Source organism: Pteronotus mesoamericanus, unplaced genomic scaffold, assembly GCF_021234165.1.
Source record: "Pteronotus mesoamericanus isolate MK-2021 breed Mesoamerican mustached bat unplaced genomic scaffold, CSHL_Meso_final contig_74, whole genome shotgun sequence".
Lineage (NCBI taxonomy): Eukaryota > Metazoa > Chordata > Mammalia > Chiroptera > Mormoopidae > Pteronotus > Pteronotus mesoamericanus.
The window spans coordinates 8307368-8334895 of NW_026555247.1; the positions used below are offsets into that span (position 1 = coordinate 8307368).

At 38.3% G+C, this 27528-nt stretch overlaps 1 protein-coding gene across 4 annotated transcripts in view; it reads right to left on the reverse strand.

Moving 5' to 3' along the window:
• Positions 1-27528, reverse strand: part of ZNF521 (zinc finger protein 521) — a 280897-nt gene that overhangs the window by 135712 nt on the left and 117657 nt on the right. For 3 of the 4 annotated variants that reach the window (XM_054583473.1, XM_054583471.1, XM_054583470.1), the window contains one exon: positions 20112-23464. In XM_054583473.1, the coding sequence (XP_054439448.1) occupies positions 20112-23024 (2913 nt within the window). In that variant the 5' untranslated portion in view covers positions 23025-23464. Of the gene's footprint in view, positions 1-8680; positions 8865-20111; positions 23465-27528 lie in introns of those variants that run through there. The other variant, XM_054583472.1, reaches the window with a different exon arrangement.

The following is a 27528-nucleotide window of genomic DNA, read 5'->3' on the forward strand; positions in this document are numbered from 1 at the left end:
ACTAAATTAAAAAGCAAGATGAGGAGACCCTCCCCAAATATGTCCACCAGTTCTAGCTCCTCCCTCTCTTCCCCCAACAGTCCCCAAATAAAACCCATGTCCATAGAAACATAAAAAATTTTAAAGGTGCAATATTTGCCTACTTAGTAAGGGACACTGACCTCTTTTCCCTTAGATTGTCAAATGAAAAACTGACAACAGCCAACACAACAATAGCTATCTGGTGTGAATGAATCAAAAGAGATTATACCTATCCCTTTTTTTTCTTGTCAGGTTGGCAAAAAAAAATTTAAAAAAATATTTTTGGTGTGCCACAGAATTTTAGTAATTAATTTGTGTGTGTCATGAGATGAAAAAGGTTGAAAATCTCTGTCCTATAGTGTTGTCCATAAAGGGCAGTTGATAACTTTCATTTATTTACTGTCTGTCCAATGGTCATCTGTCACCTTCATTCCTAAAATACTGCCATCAGACTGGCCTGCAAACCGTTCTACCACCTTACACAAGGCCAAAAATCAGTGCAAACTAAATTGATGTTGTAGTTAAGGTAAAAACAAAACATCACCAGAGCATGTGCTCATTTTTTTTCAAGTTAGGATGGGGGATTTGTTTCCAGTTACCCATGTCTACAGTATTTTTTTAGTTCCTAGCCTGAAGGTATTTATGATTCATAGTGGGTTCCAGTTAACTTCCTATATTGACTGTTTTATAAACATACATAAAATTCAAGAAAGCTAAGAAATTGAGAGTGGGGGAACAGGAGTTTAAATAATGAGTCTTTTATAAACATAAATCTGAGGAGGAGAGGACTATTTCAAAATTTTTGCCTTACACCAACTTAGAGTCTATTTTGTTCATCAGTTATTCCTACAACATACTGATTGTTTTCAACTTAGAAGGTTGAAACCTTCCTTCTGTCTCACCATTGGCACACTGAGGAGCTGTGGCTGATAAATACTGGGGATACATAGTTGGAGAAATGAAGGAATAGGAACATTATTAGGTAGTATAACACCATTAAGTTGCATAATATGCCCACAGAGATACAATCTTGAAGATTGGTAATATGATTTACAATCCCACCATAAACCTGGAGAAAGTTCTGTGAGCAAGAAAAAAAATTTAGAATCTATTAAGAAGTATTTTGTTAAGTATATAACTTTTGCCCTAAAAGCAAGTTGAGAATATGGATAGGTTTTTAAACTCTTCATTGAGTACTGGTACCATTTATCAAAGACTTGTCATAAATATCAAAAGAGTATCAGAGAAGAGCTTTAGCTGATATTTAGTCATAAAAGTTTCCTTTTGATGCTCTCATAACTTATTACATATTATATCAGAATTATTTCAATGGAACTGATTATCTCCTAAAGAACTGTAAATTCTTTCAGGGTTGGCAGAGGGCTCTGTCTTATCCCCCTTGTATCCACTGTGATCCACAACATAATTATTTACACACGGTAAATTAATATGTGAATGATTCATACCTGCTTATTGTAAAATGAAAATCTTTGCTTCTCTTTAGGTGGAGGCTCCCATGGTGTCTGGCTATTCTTCTTTGTTTATATTCCTACTAAATTCTTTCAACCATCCTTTGTCAAAGGAACACTTCAAACTCCAGATTTTGGTAGTTTCAGATGCCCTGTATGTGCCCAAATTAACCTGTCCTTTACCTCTCCAACCTCCACTGAGACACCTTACCTCATGCCTCTTAGGCCCAACAGTTCTTTTTTGTCTTTCCTCCCCATTTTCTTTCCTTTTAAAAAAATTTTCAAAGAGGATTTTATTTATTTTTAGAGAGAGGAAAAGGGAGGGAGAAGAGGGCAACATCAATGAGTAGTTGCCTGTCATGTGCCTCCCAACTGGGGACCTGGCCTACAACCCAGGCATGTGTCCTGACTGGGAATTGAACCGGTGACCCTTTGGAGGCCAGCACTCCATCCACTGAGCCATACCAGCCAGGGCCTTCTCCCTATTTCCATTCCAAGCTCTGTCTTCTCTCATCCATCCCTTCCACTTGAACAGCTTCTCTACTGATGCATGTCAGAACACTCTTCTTTTCTCCTTCAGGTTGCTTCTACAATATCACCTGTTCCGTAAAACTTGCTGGTAATTGTACCCACACAACCCCTGGGGGTGTTTGTTTTATTATTCTTGTTTTGTACTTTTTTAACACTAAGTTTTTTGTTTGTTTGTTTGTTTTTTAAGATAGAAGTATGTTTCACTGACTTTACCCATTAAGAAACATACTGTGCGGTCACAATGTATGTAAATGTTTAAGTGGCAGGTTTTCGGCCCTTGATTTAACTGAAATTATTTGGATTCTTAAATTTCCTTCTCATTCATCATTCCAAAAATATCTTTTAAAACATAGAACACAATGTCCCCAAATTCTTCATGTTCTCAAAGGTTCTAGTACAGGCTTATAGAGCGTATCATGAACTTTTAGAAACGAAAGGGATAAGGGAGTTCATCTATTTCAGTTTCCTCATGAGAGAGAATGAAAGTGAGGTCCAAAAAGGTGAAGTATCCTTGCTAGTGACTCCCAGAAAGTTCTAGCAAGAATAGAATTCTGGGCGCCATGAATTTACCCACATTTACAAGAAGGAATCGCTAACTATTGCCAGGTTGGCTCACCCTCGCGCTTCATACTTCTTGCAACTGCTCCGGGCACTGCACGCTACGTGCCACTCTCCATTATCTCCATTGCTAGTTCTTGCAACTTCTTGCTAGTTCGGCTGCCTTCTTTGGGGGTTCTCATTTCTCAGAATTCACTTTATTATATTCAAAGCATTTATTCACATCACATTCCAAGGTTTCCTGTCACTTTAGGAACAATGCCTGCTTCCTCTCTTCAGTGCCAGTACCCAGCACACTGCCTGACAAGGAGCACTGGTGAAGGAGTGTATGAACTATATAGAATTGGATTGATTTGGGCTTTTTGTAAGTATACCCAACAGTAAGTGTTTTCAGAGAAATTTATTGGAGGGAACCAGGTTGCTGCCACCAAACATACCTACATTCACACAACCAGATAAGGCCTTCTAGTCCCTGTTTGGAGTAACCCAGAAAAATAAATATATAGACCTGAAAAAGGTCTGCATAGTCACTATTAATAATATGTCTTAAAGCTAGTATTTTCCATGTAAAAATGTAATGAGAATATATAGGGCCCTTTCCCAACAGCACTTCTGCTTGTGAACACTGCTCCACAGCATATAACGGGAGGGGGAAAGTGCTAAGGATGACAATATCAAACAACATTTTTAATAGAATCTGTGCAAGACAAGCAGTGCATTTTTTTAGATGTTCTTTAAAAGTCCAGGTGATAAATTGTTCATTTAAAAGATATTTTTGAATTTCATTATTGAATATCTTTACTAGGCATTTGAGATATTCCCATTTCTATTCTTGCCAACACCTCACCATCTTAATATGTATCTGATTTGCTATTTGAAGGTATATTTGATTTTTGAAGGTTTAATTCTTTGCCAAGAGAAACATGAAATAATATCTGTGTTTGCTATTGTGGGACCAGTGCCCATGCACGATGTCTGTTACAGGTTTGAAACTCAATAGTTGTTGAATGAATGAACGAACTACGCACAAATTAATCTAAACAATGTAACATGCCTGTTTTGGAATGTCTGTTTTAGAATGATTTAAATTTGATATAGCATAATAATTTCAATCCAGACTCAGTTATAGTGCTAAAAGTACCTGTCTTCCATCAAATCAACTTCAATTTCCCAATACTACCAGGTACAGACATTCAGCCTAGAGGGCTTCTTGCCAGTTTTTCAGCTCTCTTATTTGGTCATTTACTCCTCCCTCCCATCCTTCCTTCCATCTACCCCCTTTTTCTTTTCTTTCTTCTGTTTCCCTGTTATTTTTTTTTTATCCTCACCCAAGGATTTTTCATTTCTTTCAGAGAGAGACAGAGAAAGGGGAAAAGAGAAAGAGAGAGAAACATGAACATGAAAGAGAAAAATCCATCAGCCACCTTCTTATACATGCCCAGACCTGGGATAGAACCTGCAACCCGGGCATGTGCCTTGACCAGGAACCGAGCCTGAGGTCTTTGGGTCCATGGGACGATGCTCCATCCAGCTGAGCCACACTGGCCAGGGTGTCCAATTTTTAAAAGAAATTATCTTTATTAAACATGTTGTCACTATTCATAATTAAGTATTATATTTCTGATGTCTTTATCAAGACAGATCTTTGATTACAACTCATTTTTGTTTTCTTACTGTAAGCCAAACATAAAATACCCAAGAAAATCCTTAGATTTATCTTCAGATGAGTATGTTAACATCAGACTTCATCAAGTTAGGTTTATCAGTGCCACTTTGATTTCTAAATCACGGTGTATCTTTACTTTTAAATATCTCCCAATCACTTACTTATTAGTCAATTTTAAAATGTACTCTATTCTAAAAATAAATCAAGAGGTTACATCCAAATTAGAAATCCTGTCTAAAAATAAGAACAAATTTTTTTTTACCACTTTTCTTTCCCCAGAATGTAAGTATATTTGATCCACAGAGAATATTGCCAGTGGGTTTTAGGCAAACAAATAATAGACCTTTAAAACCAACTGTCTCTAAAACAATTCACTTTCTTCTTGAGCTTAGGAGAAAAATGTCCTATTTTGGTATGCACTTACTTGGACTTTCATTTACAATTTTCAGTTTTCTTAAATATTATTTCCCCAAGATTTTTTTTACGACCCAGCTCCCATGATATCTTGCAATCCAAAATACTGGCGAACATTTTCCATTTCCTCTCTATAGTATCTTGCCCCACCTCTACCTACATTTATATGTTTTCCTACCTTTCATATTTATTGTTTCCTGAGACTATAGGTATTTGATTATGCTTTTCAATTTCGTCAGCTTTGTGGATGTATGATGACTTATTTAGGTGCATTTTGACCAGATGATCCATTAATCCACATTATTTAAAATTATTCTAAATTATAACAATAAATTAACTGAAAAATATTATACATGTAATTATATAAGTGTGTGTATAGGGATATGTGTAGACTTATACATAGATGTCATATAAATGATGTATCATATACAACATCTGTATGTTTGTGGGGTGTTCCTGTTTACCAAGGGCTTTCAGATATACACATATTGTTTGCTCTTCACAATAACCCTATAAAGTAGGCAATATATGGATTATGCTCGTTCTATCACACAGATGGTTCTATCAACTAATATTTAAACTAATTTTTTTGGCTAATTTTTTTTTTTTTGCTAAGTACAATGTTTTCTTCTACAATATTATCCTGCATATGCTTCAACTTCTCATACCCATAATGGCAATCTCTGTATAACAAAAAGTTTTCAGAATCAGTTGAAGGCTTGCTTATGTAATACAATATTTAACTCAACATAGTTTTTTCCCCTTAATATGGGAATTTTTACAGGATTTTACCTGCTGCTCAATCTCTTTATGATGTGAATTGCATAGTATATTACATACTTATGAGGAATCTTATGATATACTTATGTGCAGTTCTAAGAAGCTATATCACTATTTAGTTCTCAGAGAAATGTTCTCTTCTTTATTTCTTTTTCCACTTGTTTCAATCACCAGGTTTCCATTATTTAAAAGTGTTTACTAAGAACTATGATGTGTCAGGAACTCTCCTGAGAAACACGGAGGACATCAGGCCAAACCTTGCCTCCCCGTTGTCCAGCTCTTTGCTCCGGCCATGCTGGCCCCAGCCCATAAGCCTGCTGGGCATACTCCTGCCTCTGGACCTTTGCTTTGCTGCTTTGCTCCAATTTGTTTGCCCTCCATGCAGGTATCTGCAAAGCTAACTACTGTCCATTCATTTGCTCTTTCCCCTGAAGCACTTTAGTACTTCACTAGTACATCTGCTATAGCACATGTCCCATTCTGCTTCATATTCTATTTACTGTCAAATATTAACTTTTCCCTAGCAAACAATAAGCCCTCAGGTGGGCTATACAAAAACATACATATGAGGTGTGTGTCCAGAAAAAGTCCAATTGTTACTATAACAAGAACAGTTTGCACAACATCAATGGAACCTGGCAGCCAAGGAGAGCGGAACGAAATGCACACGCGTGAGCAATGATGACTTATTAGTCGGGGCTGGGGGTGGGGTAGATACCTTTGAGTGAGCATGTGTACTGTGTGGTCATCACATTCAAAATGAGTGAGTAGAGCAATGAATCTGCATCAAATTTTGCATTAAGCATGAACATTGCTCGATGGGAACTATTCAGATGATTCAGAAGGCCACAGCTATGGGCAACTGATGATTGGCAGCTTCATCGTGACAATGTGCCCACTCATGCATCATGTCTCATGCAGAGATTTTCGGTGAAATACCAATCATCCAGGTGACTCAGCCCCCCTACAGCCCGTATTTGGCACACTGCAATTTCTGGCTTTTCCCAAAACTAAAAATCACCTTTGAAAGGGAAAAAGATTTCAGACCACCATCAATAAGATTCAGGGAAATATGACAAGGCAGCTGATGGCAATTCGGAGGACTGTGTGAGGTCCCAAGGTACCTACTTTGAAGGGGACTGAGGCGTCATTGTCCTATATATAATGTTTCTAGTATCTTGTATCTTCTTCAATAAATGCCTCTATTTTTCATAGTACATGGCTGAATGCCTTCTGGACAGACCTTGTACATTCAAATACTACACCCATCCTCTTTACAAACCTGATACCCTAATGTCTTGTACATAGCAAGACATTAATAAATCTATTATCTTAAGTTGAGGTACAAGGAATAAAAAGCTAATGCTACAGGCTTATGGTCCCCAAAGAGTGAGATATGTACTCTTCTAATTACACAAATAAAGTCTCACTGAGAAACTAATATGTCTTTAATATCCCCACAACACTTGATAAACTTTTAACAAGTAAGAACAGGTTTCGGGCCCACAAACCTTTGTAGTAAGAATACATAGGTAGAATTTGTAAAACACTATTTTGTGTTCACTGTATAAGGTTTATATGTGCCATCTCTTAATGATGAGTGATACTGATTGTATATTTGTGATGTTGAATATCTTTGCTTTTTATGTTAAATATTAAATGTTTACAGAGTACTTATAACATAGGTAATATATAAAGAGTAATTATTAAACACCTGTGTGTCCAGCTTGGCTTCCCATGTGGTCTTCCCAGGCAATCCATTACTGTCTGAATGTACATTTCCCAAATTAATAATAAGGGTAAATATTTTCACATTTACTGGACCATCATGTTTTCTGTTTGTGAAATGCCTGTTCATGTCAATTTCCAACTTTCTTTTCTTTTTCTTTTTAATGCTCGCCCGAGGATATGTTTACTTTTCTTAAAAGAGGGGAGGCATTGATGTGGGAGAAAAACATCGACTGGTTGCCTCTCACATACTCCCTGACTGGGAACTGAACCCACAGCCTGCTACAACCAACTGAGCCACCTGGCCATGGCAATTTCCCATTTTCTTATTTAGTGGTTTGTTTTCTTACTGACTGTGTTTGTTTCTTACATATTTAGGAGCCAACTTTTCCATATATGTGTGTCATAAATATGTTTTATTGTCTGGTTGATTTTATTTGTGCTCATTTATGGTAAGTTTTGGTAAACAGAAGTTATTAGTTGTAATGTAGATGAACAAATCAATCATTTTGTTTGTGATTCATACTGTCTAGGTCTTATTTAAGAAATCTTTACGTAATTGGCTGCCACTAGTGCCAGTCACTTATCAGGAAGTTTGGGACATGACAAATCCAGATGTCGCCTGTTTGAGAGATTTCAGAAAAGCAGTCAGCATCAGCCAACACAGATCATTTGTATGGAAAAGCCACTGGAAATGGCTTGGGTGGGCCCAAAATTGGGTGGTTTGGGGACTTCGGGAATCACCAGGATAGGCCAAACAGTGCAAACAGGTTGATAGAGACTCACATAGGGCAGCTGCCTGCCAGCTCTCTGAGGCAAGGGCTCATCAAAGGAAAAATGGTCTCTGCTAGCACTTCTGTCTGGGAGAAAGCTGCCACTCCAGCCCCCGTGCCACACCACGACCCTGCCCCCAGGTGCCAGACAATTCAATTCCTCCCTGTAAGTTCAAGGTGGCTTTGGAGCTGTTGCCCCAGAACTTAAGCTCAGAGTGAGTCTATCAGTGAGTTAATATTTTAAGACGAATGCCTCGGGCCCTGGCTGGATGACTCGGTTGCAGCCTCATCCCATTCACCAAAAAAGACTGTGGTTTTGATTTCCAGTCAGAGCACATGTGTGGGTCATGGGTGTGATCCCCAGTGGGGGTGTATACAGGAGGCAACCAATGTTTCTCTCTCACATCGATGTTTTTCTTTCTTCCCCTTCCTCTCACTCTCAAAATCAATAAATAGATCCTCAGGTGAGGTTAAAGAAAAAGAGGAACACCTGGCGCTCCAGAAGCCCTCCCTCTCCCTCAGCCACAATCCCTGCTGGTTTCCACAGGCAGAAGGTATGGGGACTTTTCCTGGCACTGGAACCCTGGCCTGGGGGGCATGGGCTGGGGCTGGGGCATGGTGTGGGGCTGGGGCCCCTTGCTCCTAGGGGGCCTCTGTAGCTGAGATACCCTTCTTGATTTTTAACCAATAACACATGGGTGTGGGACCAGCCCGTTTTGTATCTCCACCCCTCTTACCAGTGTCTATGTGGCTTCTTCATATTCTTCATTATGGGAGTTCTGTTCATTTAAGATTGCAGGTGGTTCTGAATGATGGTTACTTTGTAGTTTACTTGTAATTTTGATGTGGTTGTGGGAGGTTCCGAGTAGCACATTTACCTTCGCCACCATCTTCGCCAGAAGCCTCATATAAGATTTTTTGTGTCTATTAAAAATGAGATTATTTTAAAACTTAGATTTCCTAACATTTTTTTGCTGGTGAATAAAATTCTAATTGACTTATGTAAATTGATTTGGTAACCAAGGACTTTGATAGTTTTATTCATTATAATTGTATATCTTTAGAGTTTTGGGGTGTTGTTCTAATATATAAATATAAGGCCTCCAAGTGACAGTTTAATTTGTTTTTATTCAATTTTATTGCTACCTTTTTAAAGTAATTTTTAATTATTTTAATTGTTGGTTAGAGCAGCCAGCAGTCCTTAGTAGCAATTTTATTATAAAATAATTTTATTAAAATTTTTTCACTAATTATGATATTTGCTGAAGATAATATTTTAATAGCCTTTATCAGGGTAAGGAAATCCCTGCCTATTCCTCATTAAGAGTCCTTTTGTTGTTGTTAAAATAAAAGTATGTTGAATTTAGATTTTTTTCCTTCACCTTCAGATAAACATATAATTTATCTCTTTAAACTGTTAATACGGTAAATTTAATAAACTGATTTCCTAAGATTGAGCCCACCTTGCATTCTTGTGCTAAAACCATTTTAAGCTTTTTAAAAAAAATTTTGTATTGTTCCAATACACCTGTCTCCATTTACCTGCCACCACTCTCCCCTGCCCCACCCACCATTTTAATCTTTTTTTAACAAGTGAATTTAATATTTTGTTAAAATTTTTAAATGTAAAATCATGAGTAAAATTGACCTAAACTTTTATTTTACTATCATTGTCTGGTTTTGATATCAAAATTATACTGGACTCATTAAATGAATTGGAGTGTTCACTCTTTGTATTTTCTGGCATAGCTTTGGAATTATGTGTATATTCTGGTATTTTCATTGTGGGAAGGTTTTCAACAATTATTAAACTCTCTGATGTTTATGGAATCATTGTACTTCTTTTCTTCTCAACTCGGCTTTGGTAACATACTATTCTAAAACTGTTTCCATACCATAAAAATTATCCAGCTATTAGTATAAAATTACTCATAATATTCTTATTTTATCCTGTGCTTTTTTGGTACTTCTTATAAAATTTTAACTCGGATATAACATACCTAAAATAACCTGTTATGTACTCTTAAGTGTATTGCTTGATGACATTTTACATATGCACATACCAGTGTAACCATCACATAGATCAAGACATGGAACATTTCTGGGACCCAGAAGAATGTCTTTTGCTCCTATCCAGTGATACCTTCCCAAACATAACCATTCTGACTTTGATCATCACAGGTTAGTTTTGCCTATACTTAAACTTCGTATGAATGGAGTCACAGAGTAGTACATGTCTGGTTATCTTCTTCAATGTTATGTATATGAGTCATCCATGTTGTTATATAGCAGCTGTTTATTCTTTTTTATTTCTGTATAGTATTCCACCGTATAAATGGAATACATTCATACCATTATATGAATGTATTTATTCATTCTATTTTGACAAATATTTTGATTGACTCTAGGCTTGAAACTTACATGCAAAGGCTACTATGAATATTTTTGTTTATAACTTGTGGCAAACATATGCACTCACTTCTGAAAGGTGGTAGAGTAGGCTAGTATTCAACTTTAGTATATATTGCTCAACAGTTTTTTAAAGCAGTTGTACAAAATTATATTCCCACTAATAAAGAGTTCCAACTGTTCTTCATTTTTGCAAAAAGGAAAAAAAACTTTTGCATTCTTTTTTATTTCAGTCATTCTGATAGGTGTAGTGCTTCTCTATCTTTGAAACTTCTGCACATATGAAGTTATGGCTACCCTTTCATTATTAATATTATTTGTTTTTTTTTACTTGATCAATCTTACCAAATTAGCTTATAAATTTTGTCAAAACTTTTTGTTTGGTTGGCTTCCTTGCTGTTTTCTCTTTCATTACTTTTGTTCTGAATTTCATTATTTTCTTCCCTTTTACATTTTTATGGGTTGTTGTGACTCAGGTCCTAGTGTCCTAAGTTGAATGTTTAGATCATTGATATTATGACTTTTAAAGAATTTTCCAATTGTTTTTGTGTTATAATAACTTACCCTCTAATTACTGTTTTACTTACATCTAACAGGCTTTGAAATGTAGTTATATTTCAGTTCTAAGGATTTTTAATTTCTATTTTTATGCCCTTCTTGTCCTATGTGTTTTTAACTTTAAAATTTATTGGGTTTTTAAAAAGATATCTTTTTCACTTACAATGTTATTTATCATGGTCACAGAATGCAATTTGTGTGAAGCTAAATTTCTCAATGTGAGAAATAACATATATTGTAAGCTGGTCTAATCTCAGAAGTGTTGCTTGATGAAATTTTATATATGTATATACCTAGCCTTGATATGGGATTTCGGGATTCCTCCTGCCACTCAATCTCTTTATGATGTGAACTGCATAGTACATTACATACTTATAAAGAGTCTTATGTTCTATTTACTTGTTTTTTGATAGGAGGAGAGTGAAGGAAACCCGTTAGTTTATAACCACAAGACTTGGCTTGGAAAATGGATGTGGCAGATGGGAACAGGTGAGAAAATATGTGGAGAGTGACTGACCCATAAGGTTAGGAGAATAAGATGTAGGAGATGAAAACAAAGTTTCAGACAAGCATGACTAGGAGAAAGATGGAACAGGACAAAAACTGGAGAAAAAAAATTGTGATTTGATTTGCTCAAAGGGCTAGCAGAATGCCCAACTGGTAATGTCAAGTGGGTAACTGAAAAATCTGAGACTGGTATTTAAAGAACGGTTGCAAGTTGAAATACGATATTTTAGTCATCTGTATGGGCTAATAACTAGGAAATTAGGGTCAGGGAAAGAGGATGACATTAAGACTAGACTCTTTAGAAATGTGCACATTTAAAAGGTGAAAAATGTAAAAGGTGATAAAGTATAAATAAAGGAACAAGTTAGTTAGGCTTTTTTAAAGCCTTTATCAAGGTTCTCATATTTAGGCTGTTAATTTTCTGGGAATACAAAGTACATCTAAGAGAAATCTACATCAACACTACACGGTGAGTGGAACAAAACAGTAATAAGAAATCCAGAATGTAGCTTTCAATTTTCCTTCATTCAAAATTATATATATTAATGTATATAGGTATTCAAAACTACCTATATACATTAATATATACTTATTAATCTTTACCTCAACATAATTCAAGCCAAAATGTAAAATGCCTAAATAGAATTCTACCACTGCAGACTTTCGGCCTAGTACTCAAAATACAAATATTTTGTGCAATTCAGGATGCATGGTTGTTACAAAAGCATTCCTATGTTTGAATTCTATGTTCTAGAATGACACTGTACCCTTATTAAAAGGATCAGCAAAAGTCCAGAACTGGAAGTACAGAAAATCGAGGCATAGTAGTGGCAGCAACTTGAATAACAGGGGCAAGCATCAATGTTAGGTAAGCATGGAATAGGGACAAAGAATGGATATGAGGCAGCTGCTTCCATGTTCCACACCCTGATATTTATGCCAGGGGTCATTAACTCCCTGTTCTAGTACGTTGTAGATGCCAAATGGATATTGAACACAACAACAATAAATCTGAAAGCAGATTGAACTTGGCAAAGCAATCCAGTCTATTTCAAGAGCATCTTAAATCTTACAAATTTATTTGGGCATGTAAATTTTATACTTAATTTTAAAATCTTGTTTATTCAGAGGGAACTTAATTCATTTACTTTTGTTCTTTGAACTCAACAAAACTTAGTATCAGTAATTTGAAATATAAAAACTTTAAAGCTTTTTTCCAACCTCAAATGAAAATTTCTGTTATACAAAAAACAAAAACAAAAACAAAAATAAAAACAAACAGAACTCTGGAACTTGAGTAGGTTCTGAATTGGCACCATGTGCATTTCCATTTTCAGTATAAGAACCATGAAGAAAGAATAACTACTTTAAGACATACTAAAGATTTTTTCTTAACTTTTTAAAAATTGATTTGAGAGAGAGAGGAGGGGAGGGAGGGAAGGGAGGGTATGGGTGGGAGGGGAAGAGAGAGAGACAGAGATAGAGATGGAAACATTGATCTGTTGCTCCACCCCTTTATGCACTCATTGGCTGCTTCCTGCATGTACCCTTACTGGAGATGAACCCTCAACCTTGGAGCATCAGGACAACACTCCAACCAACTGAGCTACCTGGCCAGAGTGAAGGTGATTTTTTAATTGTTAGAAACTTCAAGCCTTGTAGCTTATTTTAATATCTTCATATCATACCTGACTTTAAAGCATCGAAAGTACTTTTGGGTAAACTTATCTATATCTCTATATATTAGTTACGAGATATACCTGCATATACATCCAAGGACAGAGAATATACTCTTTTGTCACGTTTATTCATTCAACTGATATTTACCGAGTCCTTATGATAAGCATGCTGGGTGTTTAGAGGAAGAAGGAAATACACAAGTAAATAAATAATGACAATTTTTTCAAACATCTAAAGGGACGCTAACTTAGAAAAGATTTTCAGGGGAGGCCCATCTGACAGATGAGAAAAAGCCAGTGACCCAGAAAGGCTAGTTCGGAAGAGCAGCCCAGGTGAGGACGCAGCACGTGTGAAGGCTCTGAAGCCATCTCTGCTCAGAAGGCCCGGAGGCTGGAAGGCTAGGAGGCTGGGTACAGTGCATGAGGACACCTTTCCGGACAAGGTGAGAGCAGTTAGCCATTGCCACACTGTGTGTGGCCTCATAAACTGGTGAAAGGTTGAGATTTTGAGTAAAATGGGAAGCTACTGAAGATATTTAAGTGCCTTATGTAATACACATACCTATAAGATTCTGGCCAAGTACAGCATGAAGAAGGGATTAAAAGCAGAGAGAGGATGAAGGAGGGGAACCCAGTAAGAGGCTACTGCAGTATCCCGGCAAGAAATGAGTGGAGCCTAGACCACAATGATGGCTTTGGAGACGGAAAGAAGTGACTGAGAAACTTGCTGGAGGTGGAATCAATAGTACTTACTAACAGAATAGATGTGAGAAGTGAAGGAAAGAGGAAATTAGGAATGGTTCCCAAGTGTTTTGCTTGAATAACTGGGTATAGGATGGTTCTCTTTACTAAAATTATGGAAGTCTGCAAAAAAGAAAAAAAAAAGGCTTCAGCGGAAAGAATCAAAGATTAATGTGTATACATTATACTTCAGAAATCTATGAGATACAAAATGACAATGTCGAGTTGTCAATAACAGACAGTAATCTGAAACTAAGAAGAAAGCTAGGCTAGGAAGAGAAATTTGGAAACTCTTAGTTAGCATAGGGTTAGTTATAGCCACACAAATAGATGACATGCCTATTGAGAGAGTAGACAGAGAAGAAAAAGAGGGCCAAGGATGAGCCTCAGAGAATTCCTGCACTTTCAGAACAGGCACGGGAGGAAAACCTCTACGGGCAGAGCAGGAAGAAAAGTAGGCGGGGGTGCTGTGAAGTAAGAGAGGGGCATGTGGGGGGTTGGGGAGAGCTGTCCACTCTGCCTAATGCTGCAGAGATGACGAGGACTGAAGGGCTTTCTTTCGAACAGAGAGACCACCGGCAACCTTGGTAGGAGCAATTACAACTTGTTTGGGAAAACAGGATTTGACGTGAAGTGGGATAGTAATAACAGACTGGTATGTGCACACTATATCTATGACAGAATCTTGATGTGAAACAACATTTGGGTCCTGAATGGGGTAAAAATAGGAACAGTGATCCTGTAGTTAACCACTCAGAAGACCACACATTTATTTACTTCCTAGGTTCTAGTCACTGTGTCAGGTGATTCCTGAATGAAAACAGCTAGGTGGCCAGCTGTCCTGCCATGCTGCCGTATATGAGAAAAGGCCCGAAGAGAGCCACCAGCCAGGCCCAGCTCCAAGGCACTGATCCATAGAGGCATTTGCTAGGATGGGCCTGGCATTTACCATAGGTATTTAGGAATGAGATTGAGTACACTTTTGCCCCAAGGAATCCATGGGAAGAAAAGAGAACTGTAAAGAGATGAGCATAAAGCAATGAAAGACACTGACACAAGGGCATTCAAGGGGACGGGGGATGTTTATGGTGGGAATTCAGGGTCATAGGAAACGTGTAGAGGGGAAAGTTGGATAGCCTTTTGGAAGCTAGAGGGCAGTCAGGAAGAGAGAGGTTATCGGTGTGAAATGACAGGACAGGCTTCGCGAGACACAGAGGCAGTATATTCTAAGTGGGTTAATTGAAGTATTTCTAATACAGAATAAAGTGAAAGGTAAGGAAAAAAGGGACAAATTTATCAAGGGCTGGAACCTGAAGAGTCTCATATTTCATAATAAAAGCATTATTAGACCATTCTATAGAGATGGAGGTCCAGAGCACTTAAAAAGCTTCAAATAGGAAGGGACATGCCATTCAGATTTGTGTTTTAGATAGATTGTTCTGGCAGCTGTGTGGAGATGGAGTTGAATATGATAAGACTAAAGTCCTAGGGAACAATTAGGAGGCTGCTTCAGTAGTTTAGTGAAAGATGATGAGATACTGAACTTCAAATGCTATAGTGATGGAGAAGAGGAGATTTGTTCAAGAAATATGCATGAGTTAAAGTTGAGATGGTTTAGTGACCAATTGAATATGGAGAAATAGAAGCTACTCAGATCAATCTATTCACAAGTAAAATAAAAAAATAAATAAGAAAAAAAGCAGGTTTGGAGAAAGGAATGGTAAGATCAGTCTTGAACGTGCTGAGTTTGAAATTCATGGGAACATGTGAGAGAATATATCCAGCAGGCACCTGGTTGTGAGTCTGAAGCTCAATGGAGAGGTCTGATCAGGAGATACCATTTAAAAAAAATCAGCTTCATTGATTTCAATTCAGGTTAATTCACATTTAAAAATTCACTAATTTTACATCTGGTAAGTACTGATAAATATATACAGCTGTGTAACCACCATCACAATCAAGATACAGAATATTTCCATCAGCCTGCAAAAATCCCCTCCTCTCTTTTGGAGACACCACTTGGAGAGTCATCAGTAAAAGGTGGCGGTTTAAGCCATGGGAGTGGATGAGGCCATAGGCAGAGGGTAATCAAGCTGAGAATAGCAATGGGGACATAATCTACAGGAGTAGGCAGAGGAAGGAGAAAGCCATGGAACAGTCAAAGAAGTATGAAGGGAACCAGGAGGAAAGAAGAGATTTGATAAAGAGGGAATAGCCAGGGGTGATAAGCAGAATGGTAAGTAAAACGAAAATAAGTTCTCCAAAACAAACAAATAAACAAACAGAAAAACAAAAAACTGCATTGCATGGGTCAGTTAGGTCAGTTGAAATCCTAACGAAGCCAGTTGTGGTAGAGTGATGGAAGCTGAAGATCCCTTGAAGCGGGTGGAGGAATGAGTGACAAGAGAATGTAAGAGAGCAGTAACAAAGACTTTATTAAAAGGAAAGAGATGAGATTTCAGCTAGAGGAAATGTCCAGTGGAATTATGCTAAATTGGAACTTGGGGTTAGAGACCCAGATTCTCACAGCTTCTTGTCTACCACTTACTAGCTAAGTGGACAGATCTCAATTTATCTGGGCCTATTTTGGAAGCTCAATCGGAAGGTCTCCATTGTCCCTGCTAGGTCTGATTCTGTGGCACTGTACATGCACCTAGCAACTTGGAGATCATTGGTAACCTTGGAAAGAGCAACTTCAATGGATTGGTGGGGATGGTGTGAGTTGAAATGTGCATGAATGTTTCCTCGGAGACACCTGGCTAGAAAGGGTGCTGGAGGAATGGAAGCAGAAGGGCACATGCCTCCAATGTCATAATGAGAAAAATTTTGAGGTCCAGATGGGGTAGCACCTGACCAGACAGCCATCCAGTGTCGTGAAATCCAGAAAAAGGTCTAACATTTATTCAACGTGTAGTAAATGTCAGTAACTCTGTGAGGTACTTCAAGCATGGAAAAGCTAGATGGCCAGCATTCTATCTCACGTTATCATTGCAGGTTATGTACAGATTTATATGATACTCAACATTTGAGGGACAAAGGGAAATGAATACCTTCCCCCCAAATTATATCCAAAACAAATCCTCCATAGCAAATTTAGATCAATAGTCATAGGATTAGGGTGCAAAGAAAACATTTTTCATAATTCAGAAAACATTGTGTAGTAAAAGGGGTTCAAATTCAGATCTGACTTCAATTCCAAATTTCTCATTACATGACAGCTACTTTAAATGCTTGTCTTTTGTCCATTTCTTGGATTGTATGAGTTTATACAGTACTTACCCTTCCCTAGATTATATCTAAATCCCTCTTAAATAGGTAGTCTCAACCAAGTAAGACACTTTTGAGTCTTTGAAAGATGCATGCCAATGTCTACCAATACCCTCATGTGACCCTAAATCATAGTCCAGAAAAATCTAATCTTGTTGTTCTTGACAATATCTATGTATCTGGGTTTCATTACCTCCTGTGGTCTTCTTTTCTCTTCTGAAGTCTCAATCCTCAGCAAGAATAAGAGATGAAAATACCACCTACATTGCTAAGTCCTTCAGTTCCTCTCTAGGACATCTAAGTCACTAGACATGTAAGTCATACTTCTTTTTGTGATAATATTTATCCCCATATGGCATTCTTATCTTTTGGCAAAGAGTGATTGTATTAATTTCTTTTTTATATACACTGGTGAAAATGAGAAATCACAGAAGCTTAACTTGTCTAACAAAAAAGTGTGAATAAATTCATATTTATTATAAGTATTTTTCTTGCTGACACATTATTCTCAGGCTTCTTTTTGTAAAACTTTACATATGTTTAAATAACATTCTGTGTTAAGTCCAAATACTATGTTCTACTACACATTTTTAACTATAGAGAGTATCAGAAAGAAAGTGGGCACATAAAATTTCATGACAAATATTATAATGGAAAAAATGGTAACAATGATGAAAATATTGAACAAATTAGTGAACTTTTGAGTCACAAAGGAAATATGTATAGCTGAATCCAAATATTTGGTTGATTAAATGAACTGCTACAAGTTTTTATTAATTAGATTGAATAAGGAGGTACCCTTCTGCATAAAAAGTCATTTTTAACCTGCAATAAATGCTAAGTACTTTAAAAACTGTATTTTAAGAATTAAAAATTACTTCAAAAATATTTTACATAATTTTCTACCTAAGTGGAGGATGTAGTTAAACTTTAAAATTATCACTAGGATTTTAGGTAGAACTAAGGACACAGACCATCTCTTATAAACTCTCCTCTTCAACTTTTACCAAACTTATGTGTTAAAGACTATACATATGTCCTCCTCCATTTTTAAAACATTTCACTTCAGATGGTATTAAAATATACAGCAATTTAGAAACATCAGAAAACGTAAACCATGAACAGAAAAGAAGAAATGGCCATATGCCTTTTCATAAACAATCTACCAGAAACAAGGTCTCAATTATGCTTCATTTTATATGCACACATATCATATTTCTTTCTCCCTCACTCCCTCCCAATCTCTCTCTCTCTCACACACACACAATACATGCATGCACACAAATGGATTCATATTAAATCAATTTTATATACAATTTAGGTTAAACATTAGTAAAAAAACTCCTCTATTTGTTAAACATAGAAAAAAATTTTAAAAAGATGTGATTTTCTGCATAAAATCTTTTAGGAATTCTTACTTAAATGCATTTTAAAAATTAAACAATTGGTCAATAATTGGGGAAATTTGAATATGAACTTCTTATAGATGATAACATGGATTTATTTAATTTCTTTAGCTGATTTAGCTAATTACCTTAGTAATGATATTATGGTTAAATAGGAAAATGTCCTTATTCTTAGGCTACATCATGATACCTGCAACTTACTTTCGTGTGTCTCAAATAAATAAAAAGATTGTAAAGGGAGAAATGTGACAAAATGCTCCTATCTGGTCAATCTGGATATGGATATACAAACGCACGCACACATGTTCGCTGTGTTGTTCCTTTAACTTTTCTATAGGTTTAAACATTTTTTAAATAAAATTTGGAAAAAATAATTCATTTCATATGATTATAACTACTAATATTTATCTCAAAAGAAACTATTTGACCCAATGCATGAGCCATGAACCACTATCAAAACTATGTTCTTCCAGCTATCCTCATCAGTTTGAAAGAATTTCATTTATTTAAATGAGAAAAAGGTGCAGATTTACTTGAGGAGAGAAGGGAAAGCAGCTTCAAAGTTTAGGACTGTGCCTGTCATGCAGATGCCACATTTCATGAGGACGGGCTCTGTATCAGTCTTCCCAGCTCTCCCCCAGCAGCTGACTGATGGCTATCTGCAGGGAGACGCAGGGGGGCCTCCAAGGGGCTGTGAGTGCGGAGACAAGATAAGGAAAATGCAGTGACCTCAAACTGAAGGAAGATGGCTCTCCCTGGGGTTTTCATTTGGATGGATCTCCAGATAGAAACAGGTAGGGAAGTGAAAGAGCTATTGGAAACAAGTGATAAAGCATAAAAAAATTATAATAAAATGAGCCATCCTACGCTAAGCTTCAAGGAATGATGACTCCTAACTAGTTCATTATACGTGAACTTTGTTTCTTGTATTCATTGCAGCAAAAAAACATGACACTACTCAAAATGAGAGAAAAAAACATTAATTTTGAAACCCAAATCCAGATTGAGAGTGAAGATTTAAAGGGTGGTGCCTTTAAAAAGAATGGCTGGGCACAATGTAGGTAGATTTTAAAAATCCTGTTGTAAAAAAAAGTTTTTTCCTTATTACCCAGAAGACAAAGAAAAACAGTGAGTGTTGACAACATGGTATTGAAAAGCTACCCCTATCCAATTTGTTATCCACAAATGTATATATTCTTTTTAATTTACTCTAAGCCAGCATGCTGGCTCATAGTATCTTACGTTTGTGTCATTATCTCTCTACCATACACACAAGTCATAACTGGGGATTTCAGCTCGCAGTGAAGCTATGCTGAGATTCCAGATCTCAGTGGTGTTGGCATGAACGCTGGTCTCTTCAGTCATAGAGAAGACAATATCCTAGGGAGACTGGAATTAGTCCTATTTTGCACCATTCAAGCCAAAATGCTGCTTATCACGAAGCAAATAATTGCTAGCTAATGGCTATGGGGAAAAAATCCATTGCATTTCAATCTAAGCATCTCTTGGCACATGACAATAAATAAAGCTGAGGAAAGTATAAACATAAAGTGGGGACAGTTTCTGGAGGAGGTTAAATAGCAAACATTAAAAAGGCAAGTTACCTCATCCGACTGGGAGGGACTGATTCTGGGCATTGGCGAGACTTGTGGAGTTTTCAACTGTGTGCTGTTGCTATCTGGCACGAGCTCTCGGTGGACCGTTTGGATGTGGTTCTGGAGTTCACTTTCAGACTCAAACTTAACGTTGCAGCTAGAGCAGCGAGTCTTCAGTCCCCCTGCCTTGCCTTTCCCCTCAATGGCACTCAGACTCTCATTCTGGCCCAAGCCTGGTCTGTTCGTGCCGGGAGGGATGTTGATGCCTGGACTACCGCTCTTACTGAGATTCACACAGCCAGCACACAGACCATATGGCAGGCCATTGATGTCAAGTTTCACCAGATCTTGCTTGGAACGGAATTCTTTGAGGCAAGATGCGCACTTGTACAGTTTTTGGACATGCTGGCCACGCCCTGTGGTCTGGACTGCGGACCCATTCCCTGTCTTTTGCATGTGGAATGTCCCATGAATTTTGAGTTCTAAGGTGGAGGTCACTGTCTGCATGCAGACCACACAGCGGAATCCCGTCAGGGAATTCCTCAAGTCAGGATGCATTTGGCAATGCTCTAGAAACTCCTCTTCACTCTGGAGAGGCATCTTGCAAATACGGCAGTTTCCAGTATCGAGGCTCTTACTGTGAGTGACTTTGTGTTCAGTAAGAGTTAACAGTGAGGGAAACCGCTCTCCACAAATAGGGCACATGTAGTGTTTGACAGGGCCTAGGTGCGTCTGCATATGTTCACGGAGGCCATTTTCAGAGAAGAAGGTTCGAGAGCACACATTACACTTGTAATTCCCTTTTATGAGCTCAGCTTTCTTCTTCACGATGGCACTCTCTCCAGGTCTGATGTTGTGGTCTCGGAGCTGGTGGTTCTGCAGCAGAGTTTCCATTGTGTAGGCTGCCCCACAAATGTCACACCCGTACATGGGCTCCGAAGTGTCCACATCTTCTTCGCTCCCATCGTGGCTGTTATGGGACTCCTGGCTGTTGGTCAGCAATGTTTGCAGCTCCACCTCCTCCTTCTGCACTTGCTCGGAAGCCCCATTTGTTCCACAGTTGGGAGTCTTGGTTTCAAACACACAATGCTTTTCCCGCAAGTGCTTCTCCAGCAAAATGATGGCATGAAAGGCTTTGCTGCAGAACTTGCAGTTGTACTTCTTACTGTGAGTGGTGATGTGGCACTGGAGCTCCACCTCGGTGCCAAAGGATTCACCACAGAAAATGCACTTGTGCACTTTCCCTTGGTTTTCCAGGTGGTTGTGTTTCACATGGAGCTGCAAGTCGGTCTCGTTGCGGAAGTCCCAGTTGCAAGAAGTGCATCTGTAGACTTTCTTTTCGTTACTGTGCTTCACCGCCAAGTGGAGTTGAATGGAGACTTTTGAGTCAAAAACTTCTTGGCAGAGGGTGCAGCGGAAGAAGACAAAGGTGTGCATGTCCAGAAGGTGTTTCTGAAGGTCATCCACGGATGTGAACTGCTTATCACAACTCTCGCAGATGTAATACGTTGAGGTGATCATGAAATGAATGGTAACGTGTTTCAGCAAGGATTCTTGGTTGGGGAATTCCTTGTTGCACTGAGGACAGGTCAATTTCGGAAGCACAGTGTCAAGATGAGTTTTTAGGTGAGTCTGAAAGCTGTCTAGGGATGTGTACTTAGCACCACATTGATTACAGATGTATTCTCCGGATGGACGTGCAGGTGCCCCACCCACTGCCTGCATCATCTTAAGAGATGTCTGCTCTATGGCCACAGGAGAGAGGGGGCTCAAGGCCCTGGATTTCTTTCCATTGTGAATATAATTCAGGGCCAAGGGAATGTTTTTATGATTCTCTTTGATATGTTTGTTCAGTTTAAGAACACTGTTGAATATTGGAGAATTTGTACAATAGGAACAAGAATAAACTTCTACTACTGGTTCTTTTGGAGTCCCAAGCACTGGAGACCCAAATCGAGAGCCACTGAGGTCACAATGGACCTGTCTTATATGCTCTTCAAGGGAAGAGTCAGTGAGAAACCCCATGTAGCAATGGGGACAAAAGAATGCATTGCTATCCTTCGCTGCAGGGTTAGCAAATCCGTGAGAACATCGGATGTGTTCCTGAAGAGTGTTGAGGTCATTGACAACTTCAGAGCAGAAGTTGCACTGGTAGACTATGGCCGGCATGGCAGAAACAATCAGACCTGGGTCCTGAGCTTCATGCACTTGCTTAAGATGTTCATTTAGGTTATAGAGTGAGGGCAGTACCTCCAAGCAATACTGACAAATATGAGCCTGCTCTGGCTTATCTAAATGCATAGTTTTCAAGTGAATCTGCAGAACTGCTAGACTCGAAAATAACTGCTTGTTGCAGTAAATACAGCTGTAGGTAACTTTTGCTTGTTTACTTGAGGCAACGGTCATGTCAGGGGTTTGCTGAGCAGCCCGCTTCCTCCCTCGACTCTTTGGGATTGGCGGGGCAGCTTCGACCATTGTTGAGCTGTCCACTGAAAGGTTGGAATCTGGAGTTGTACTGGACACTGAGGTGTAGCCCACGGTGACCAGGGAAGGGCTGTTGCTGTGATTGCACGACTCCGGTTGCTGGTGGCTATCCATGTGGCTGTACAGTTCCTCAACTGTGTGGAAACTCTCAGAGCAAATGCTGCACGAGTTCTTCTTCTCCCCACTGTGCATCTGCTCCATGTGGTTCATGAGGGAGGTCTCCTCTACAAAGAGCTCATGGCAATAGACACACTGGAGGGCTGCTCGATCCTCATTCGGGGAGCATTCAGGGTGGCACTCTGCAATGTGCTTCTGGAGGTCTTCCGGGAAATCAAAGCCTTCCTCGCACTGACTGCACTTCTGAGTGTCCTTCATTTTCCAGTCCTCCATCCTGGAACCGGACTGGGAACCGTCCTTGTTCCTCTCATGAACCTGCATGTGTCCGTGTAAGGAACTAGAGGACAGGAACCCACGGCGACAAATGGCACATTTATATGGCTTGTTGGAAGTGTGAGTCTTTAAGTGGATCTTCAGGTGATCACTTCTGGAGAACGCAGCATCACATTCGCTGCAGTGGTACTTCTTGTCCCCTGTGTGGAGTTTGATGTGGCGATCTCGACTCCGCTTGTGTTTGAACAGCCTACTGCAATAGGTGCATTTGAAAGGCAATTTGTCACTGTGACTCTGCTCATGGTGCTTTAGGTAGCTGAGGCGGCTAAACGACTTGTCACAGAATTGGCATGGATATGGGAGTCCAGGGCCACCTTCTTCCTCTCCAAAATCGCAGCCTTCTCCATGGCTTGGGGAAGTCTGGTCCTTGCTAGAAGGTGAGGAAGCTGGCCAAGAGCAGGTGGGATCATCTTCAACATCCACTCCATCTGCAATGAGAAGTGATGGAACATTTCATTTTACATGCTGAGAATTCAACAATGAATTTATTGTGTCCTTTCAACAAACACAGTTGGGCCATCTAGAACCATTCAGAAAAAAATGGAGGGGAATATTTCAGTGGAACGCTTTCTGTTCTGAGGCCAAAACTTTTTTTCTACATTTACTTTTTTACTGGGTTTAAAATATAAAAAGATATTCAGTAGTTCTATGTCTAAATTATCCTTTTATTATTTTATCATTCTTCCATAGAAGCAAGGTATATGTTATGCATTGACAATTTTATTAAAATGCAGATTTTAATATATTTAATGTTTCTTTTGTATTCATTCTAAAATGATTTGCATATTATGTGAGCATCTGAAAAACCAAATGAAAAGAGGAAATATTACAGGAATGATTTTAAATTAATTCAGTCAACCCAGATGTCTAATATTTAATAAAAAATTCCCTCTGCATTTTGCTTGTTTTTATATAAAAAGGAAATTCTGAAGACCAAAATCTTTTATGGGGTTCTTATTGATACAGACCTTATTGCTTTCTGCAAAAAAATATTAAAAAGTAAGCACATGAAAGAAGACAGAAAACACAATAATAATTATGTCTTGTGTAATAAAAGACAAGCTGGATTTCTTCAATAACAGAAAGATTCAAATACTATAGGTCAGAAAATGGATTATTAAATGTTAGAAGGGTATTGCTAGATATTACATGTAGCTAGGATCAGCCAGGATCAAGAAAAAAATGAGTTTCACAAGGGCCAGAATGTAAGTGTATTTTGTTTGGAAAGTTCAAGAGGTGGCCCACCATTTCTTCCTTTTGCAAAAGCTTCAGCAGCATGAACTTCCTTAGCCAAACAGGACCTGCACTTTGAGGTGAGCAGAGACAAAGCAACTTGTGAAAAACTGGAAACAGGAAAAGTGATAAATGATTATGGTAAATGCTGAAAGATTTATGAGTAACAAAGAGAAGACAAACAAGACTGAAAGCCAGATATAACCTTAGCAAGTTATCCATAAACTAATGCTACCTTCAGTTAGGTGGGTTTTTAACTATGTTCTTAACAAGTGTGCACTCTTGCTGCTGTTGCTTTCTTAACATCCAAGAGGAAAATAAGACCTCCTCAAATAGGTTGTGAAACCTCTTTTTTGCTTTTCAAAATGATCTATCATTCAAGATCCGAAGAAACTGTAAAAGCTATTCACTCTCCAAAAGAGTAAGGTTTTTCATAAATGCTGACAAGCAAAGACCATGGAGCAGAGCTGGTGGGGACAGTGATTGTGTTAGAATATTAGGTTTAATTAGAATGTGATTAGGAGATTCTAATACTATTCAGTTAGAATATGATCAAATAAGTTTTTGAGTTCTTCAAAGCTAAAGTTCACCAGTTAGCTATATTATCAACATGAAAGTACAAACTGGCGAGCATTATGTAAACAAATTCCTCGTCTGCTTTCTTTAAGGTAACAAGATTTTACTAGATTATCAACCTCTTGCTTATCCACAGGAAACAGATGAGGATCATTCCTTTCCTGCATCTAGAAACTGATGACAACACCATCTCACTATCAATGCCAGATGGCAACCATCTAACTCTGAGAAAACAACTAAACACCATTCCTGGATCCCTGCCCACTGCAACAAAGCTTTGCAATACAAGTTGAAAAACCACATGATTCTGCAGCCTCATTTATATGAGTCTATAACCCAGTATGTTTCCAGCATAAGAGAGAGTCTGATAATTGTGGGTGTGATTTAAATTTAAAGGTAAATTATAAAGAATTTGTACAGATTAACTCAACTCACCACCCAACATACAGAAAAACAATTTTAAAAACTTAAAAATAAAAAATAAAAAAACCTCAGTGTTGATTCTAGCTTTCCCTTTAAAAAACCGTAAGTCACCTAAAGCTGGTATCCCTAAGACAAACCAAAGTTTCATATTTTCCATAATTGGGAAAACTATTTATTAAATTTGCTCAACATTCTAGGTAAAAATTACCATATTTCACCTTTATCTTTTAGGTATATATCCTACTGTTTCAGTTAAAGATATTTTCAAACACAGTATCTCATTTGTACAGTTGAGGAAAACAGTGAATGAGTTTGTCATGCATCTAGACTGCAAGAAAATAACTATTGATCCTAGTTATTTAACAAGTGTATTATTAAACTGCAGATTGTGTCCAGGCATAATATATTATTATACAAATGTACAAAGAATTATAGAGCAATAGACCGTTATAAATAATGTGCAATCCTTACCATCATGCTTAAAATTAGGCTCTTGTCTATGGGCCATGCCTGACTATACCTATTACATAACTATTCACTTAAGCTTGTACATTTCAAGTACGTGTCAAGTGAGCTGAGGGTTAGGATCAAGTGTTTACTCAAACCAGGATTCAAGGGAGCTGGAAATCTATTCTCTCTCTTCTGTCCCTATTACTTGGTTTTGGGGGAAGGGAGTGCTAATCACAGCTGATGTGTCTTGGTAACTGGATGATGTGTTTTTGTAACTGAAATGCACAGAAATCACCTGCAGAATTCATAGGGCTTATGCTGGGGAATGGGGTAGATTGAGCAGAAGTGAAAAGTTTGAGCAGGGAATGCTATTTTTAGAAAAATAAATAAAGGTGTCTAAAAGGCTGATTTCTGTTTTAAAAATCTAAATGGTTTTTAAAAAAACACCTTATTTTCTAGTACTATAAATGAACCTATTCTCCCAGGAACGCACAAGGAACTCACTGATGAAATTCCCAGTGGCGCTGGCCCCTGCTCTAAGGGCATCAGGCTTCGGTGGTGGTGGTGGTGCCAACACCCGCTGAGGTCTACGTAAGTCACTGAAAGCTGCTCGTACCCGTTCATGTAAGCTTTCTAGCAGTCAAAAAGCACACTTAGTTTAAACGGCCAATATAGATTTCAACAATTTCAAGTTATTTTTTCATGTAAAAGAAACTATGGAGGATTCTTTCAACTCTTGTTTCTGAATCAACTCCAATTCTGACCCTGCCCACCCCCATCCTACCCCTACTCCTGCCTTTGGCGCTCACTAAGTTCTTCTTACAGGAATGTCCTTCTGTGTTATGGCAAGTTTTCTGCATTTTAATGTGAAGTACTTCACATGTCCATGTTAAATTTTAATTTTTGGAACCAGTCACTTTACACTTGCTGACTCTCCGAGAACTATTACAGCCAGAATAAAAATAAATAAATAAATGATATAACGGCATAAATAAATAAATAAATAAATAAATAAATAAATAACATGAAAACCTTTGCTGGAAACCAGGTCTGTGGTCTAACAGTCTATTTAAAGATGCAAATGTGTGTGCATAGTTAGTACAGATGTTTTTCTACAGCAACTGGACTTGCTGAGTTTCACCATTTCCATAAAGCACATTAAAACAAGTGTGTGAACACTCTGAGATGAAAGTCTCGAACACTCCTGAGACTTTCAGTGGAAAGTAGAGCCGCCTGACTTTTCTCCAAGCAGACAGGAATGCCCATGATTCAGCAGCCTGAGTAAATAAAAGAGGTCCTTATTTCCTAATTTTGCTGGCTGGCCACACTGCAGCAGCCTCTGTGCTCCTGCCAAAGGGGATGCAGAACTGGAACTACACCCAGCCGCTGAAGGCCTGTCTTTGTTGGCCAGCCAGGCTTTCCCGACCATCTTCTGGCAACAAAACTGCCATATCCTGCAAGGAAGACCTCCATCTCAGGCTCGAGGGCTCTCTTGTCTGCCTAAAAGGACGAAACAACAGATTTCGCCGGGTCTGCGTCGGAGGAGGACAGCTGGAAACTCAGTTAGCGGCACAGCAACACCTGTTCAGTCATATTTATAGGGGAAAGTGCTCACTAACAGAAAAGTGAAGTCATACTAGAAGGAGGTATTTCACAGAAAAAAAAGGCACAAGAGCACAAAGTCCCTTTGTGACGTGAGCCACTGGCCCCTCATGTGCCAACCTGGGGAGGAGACAGCAAAGACGGGATGTGATTTTATCCACGCTGTTGGGGATGGACAGATAAGCACATGCCGGGGAAAGCTGCTTGG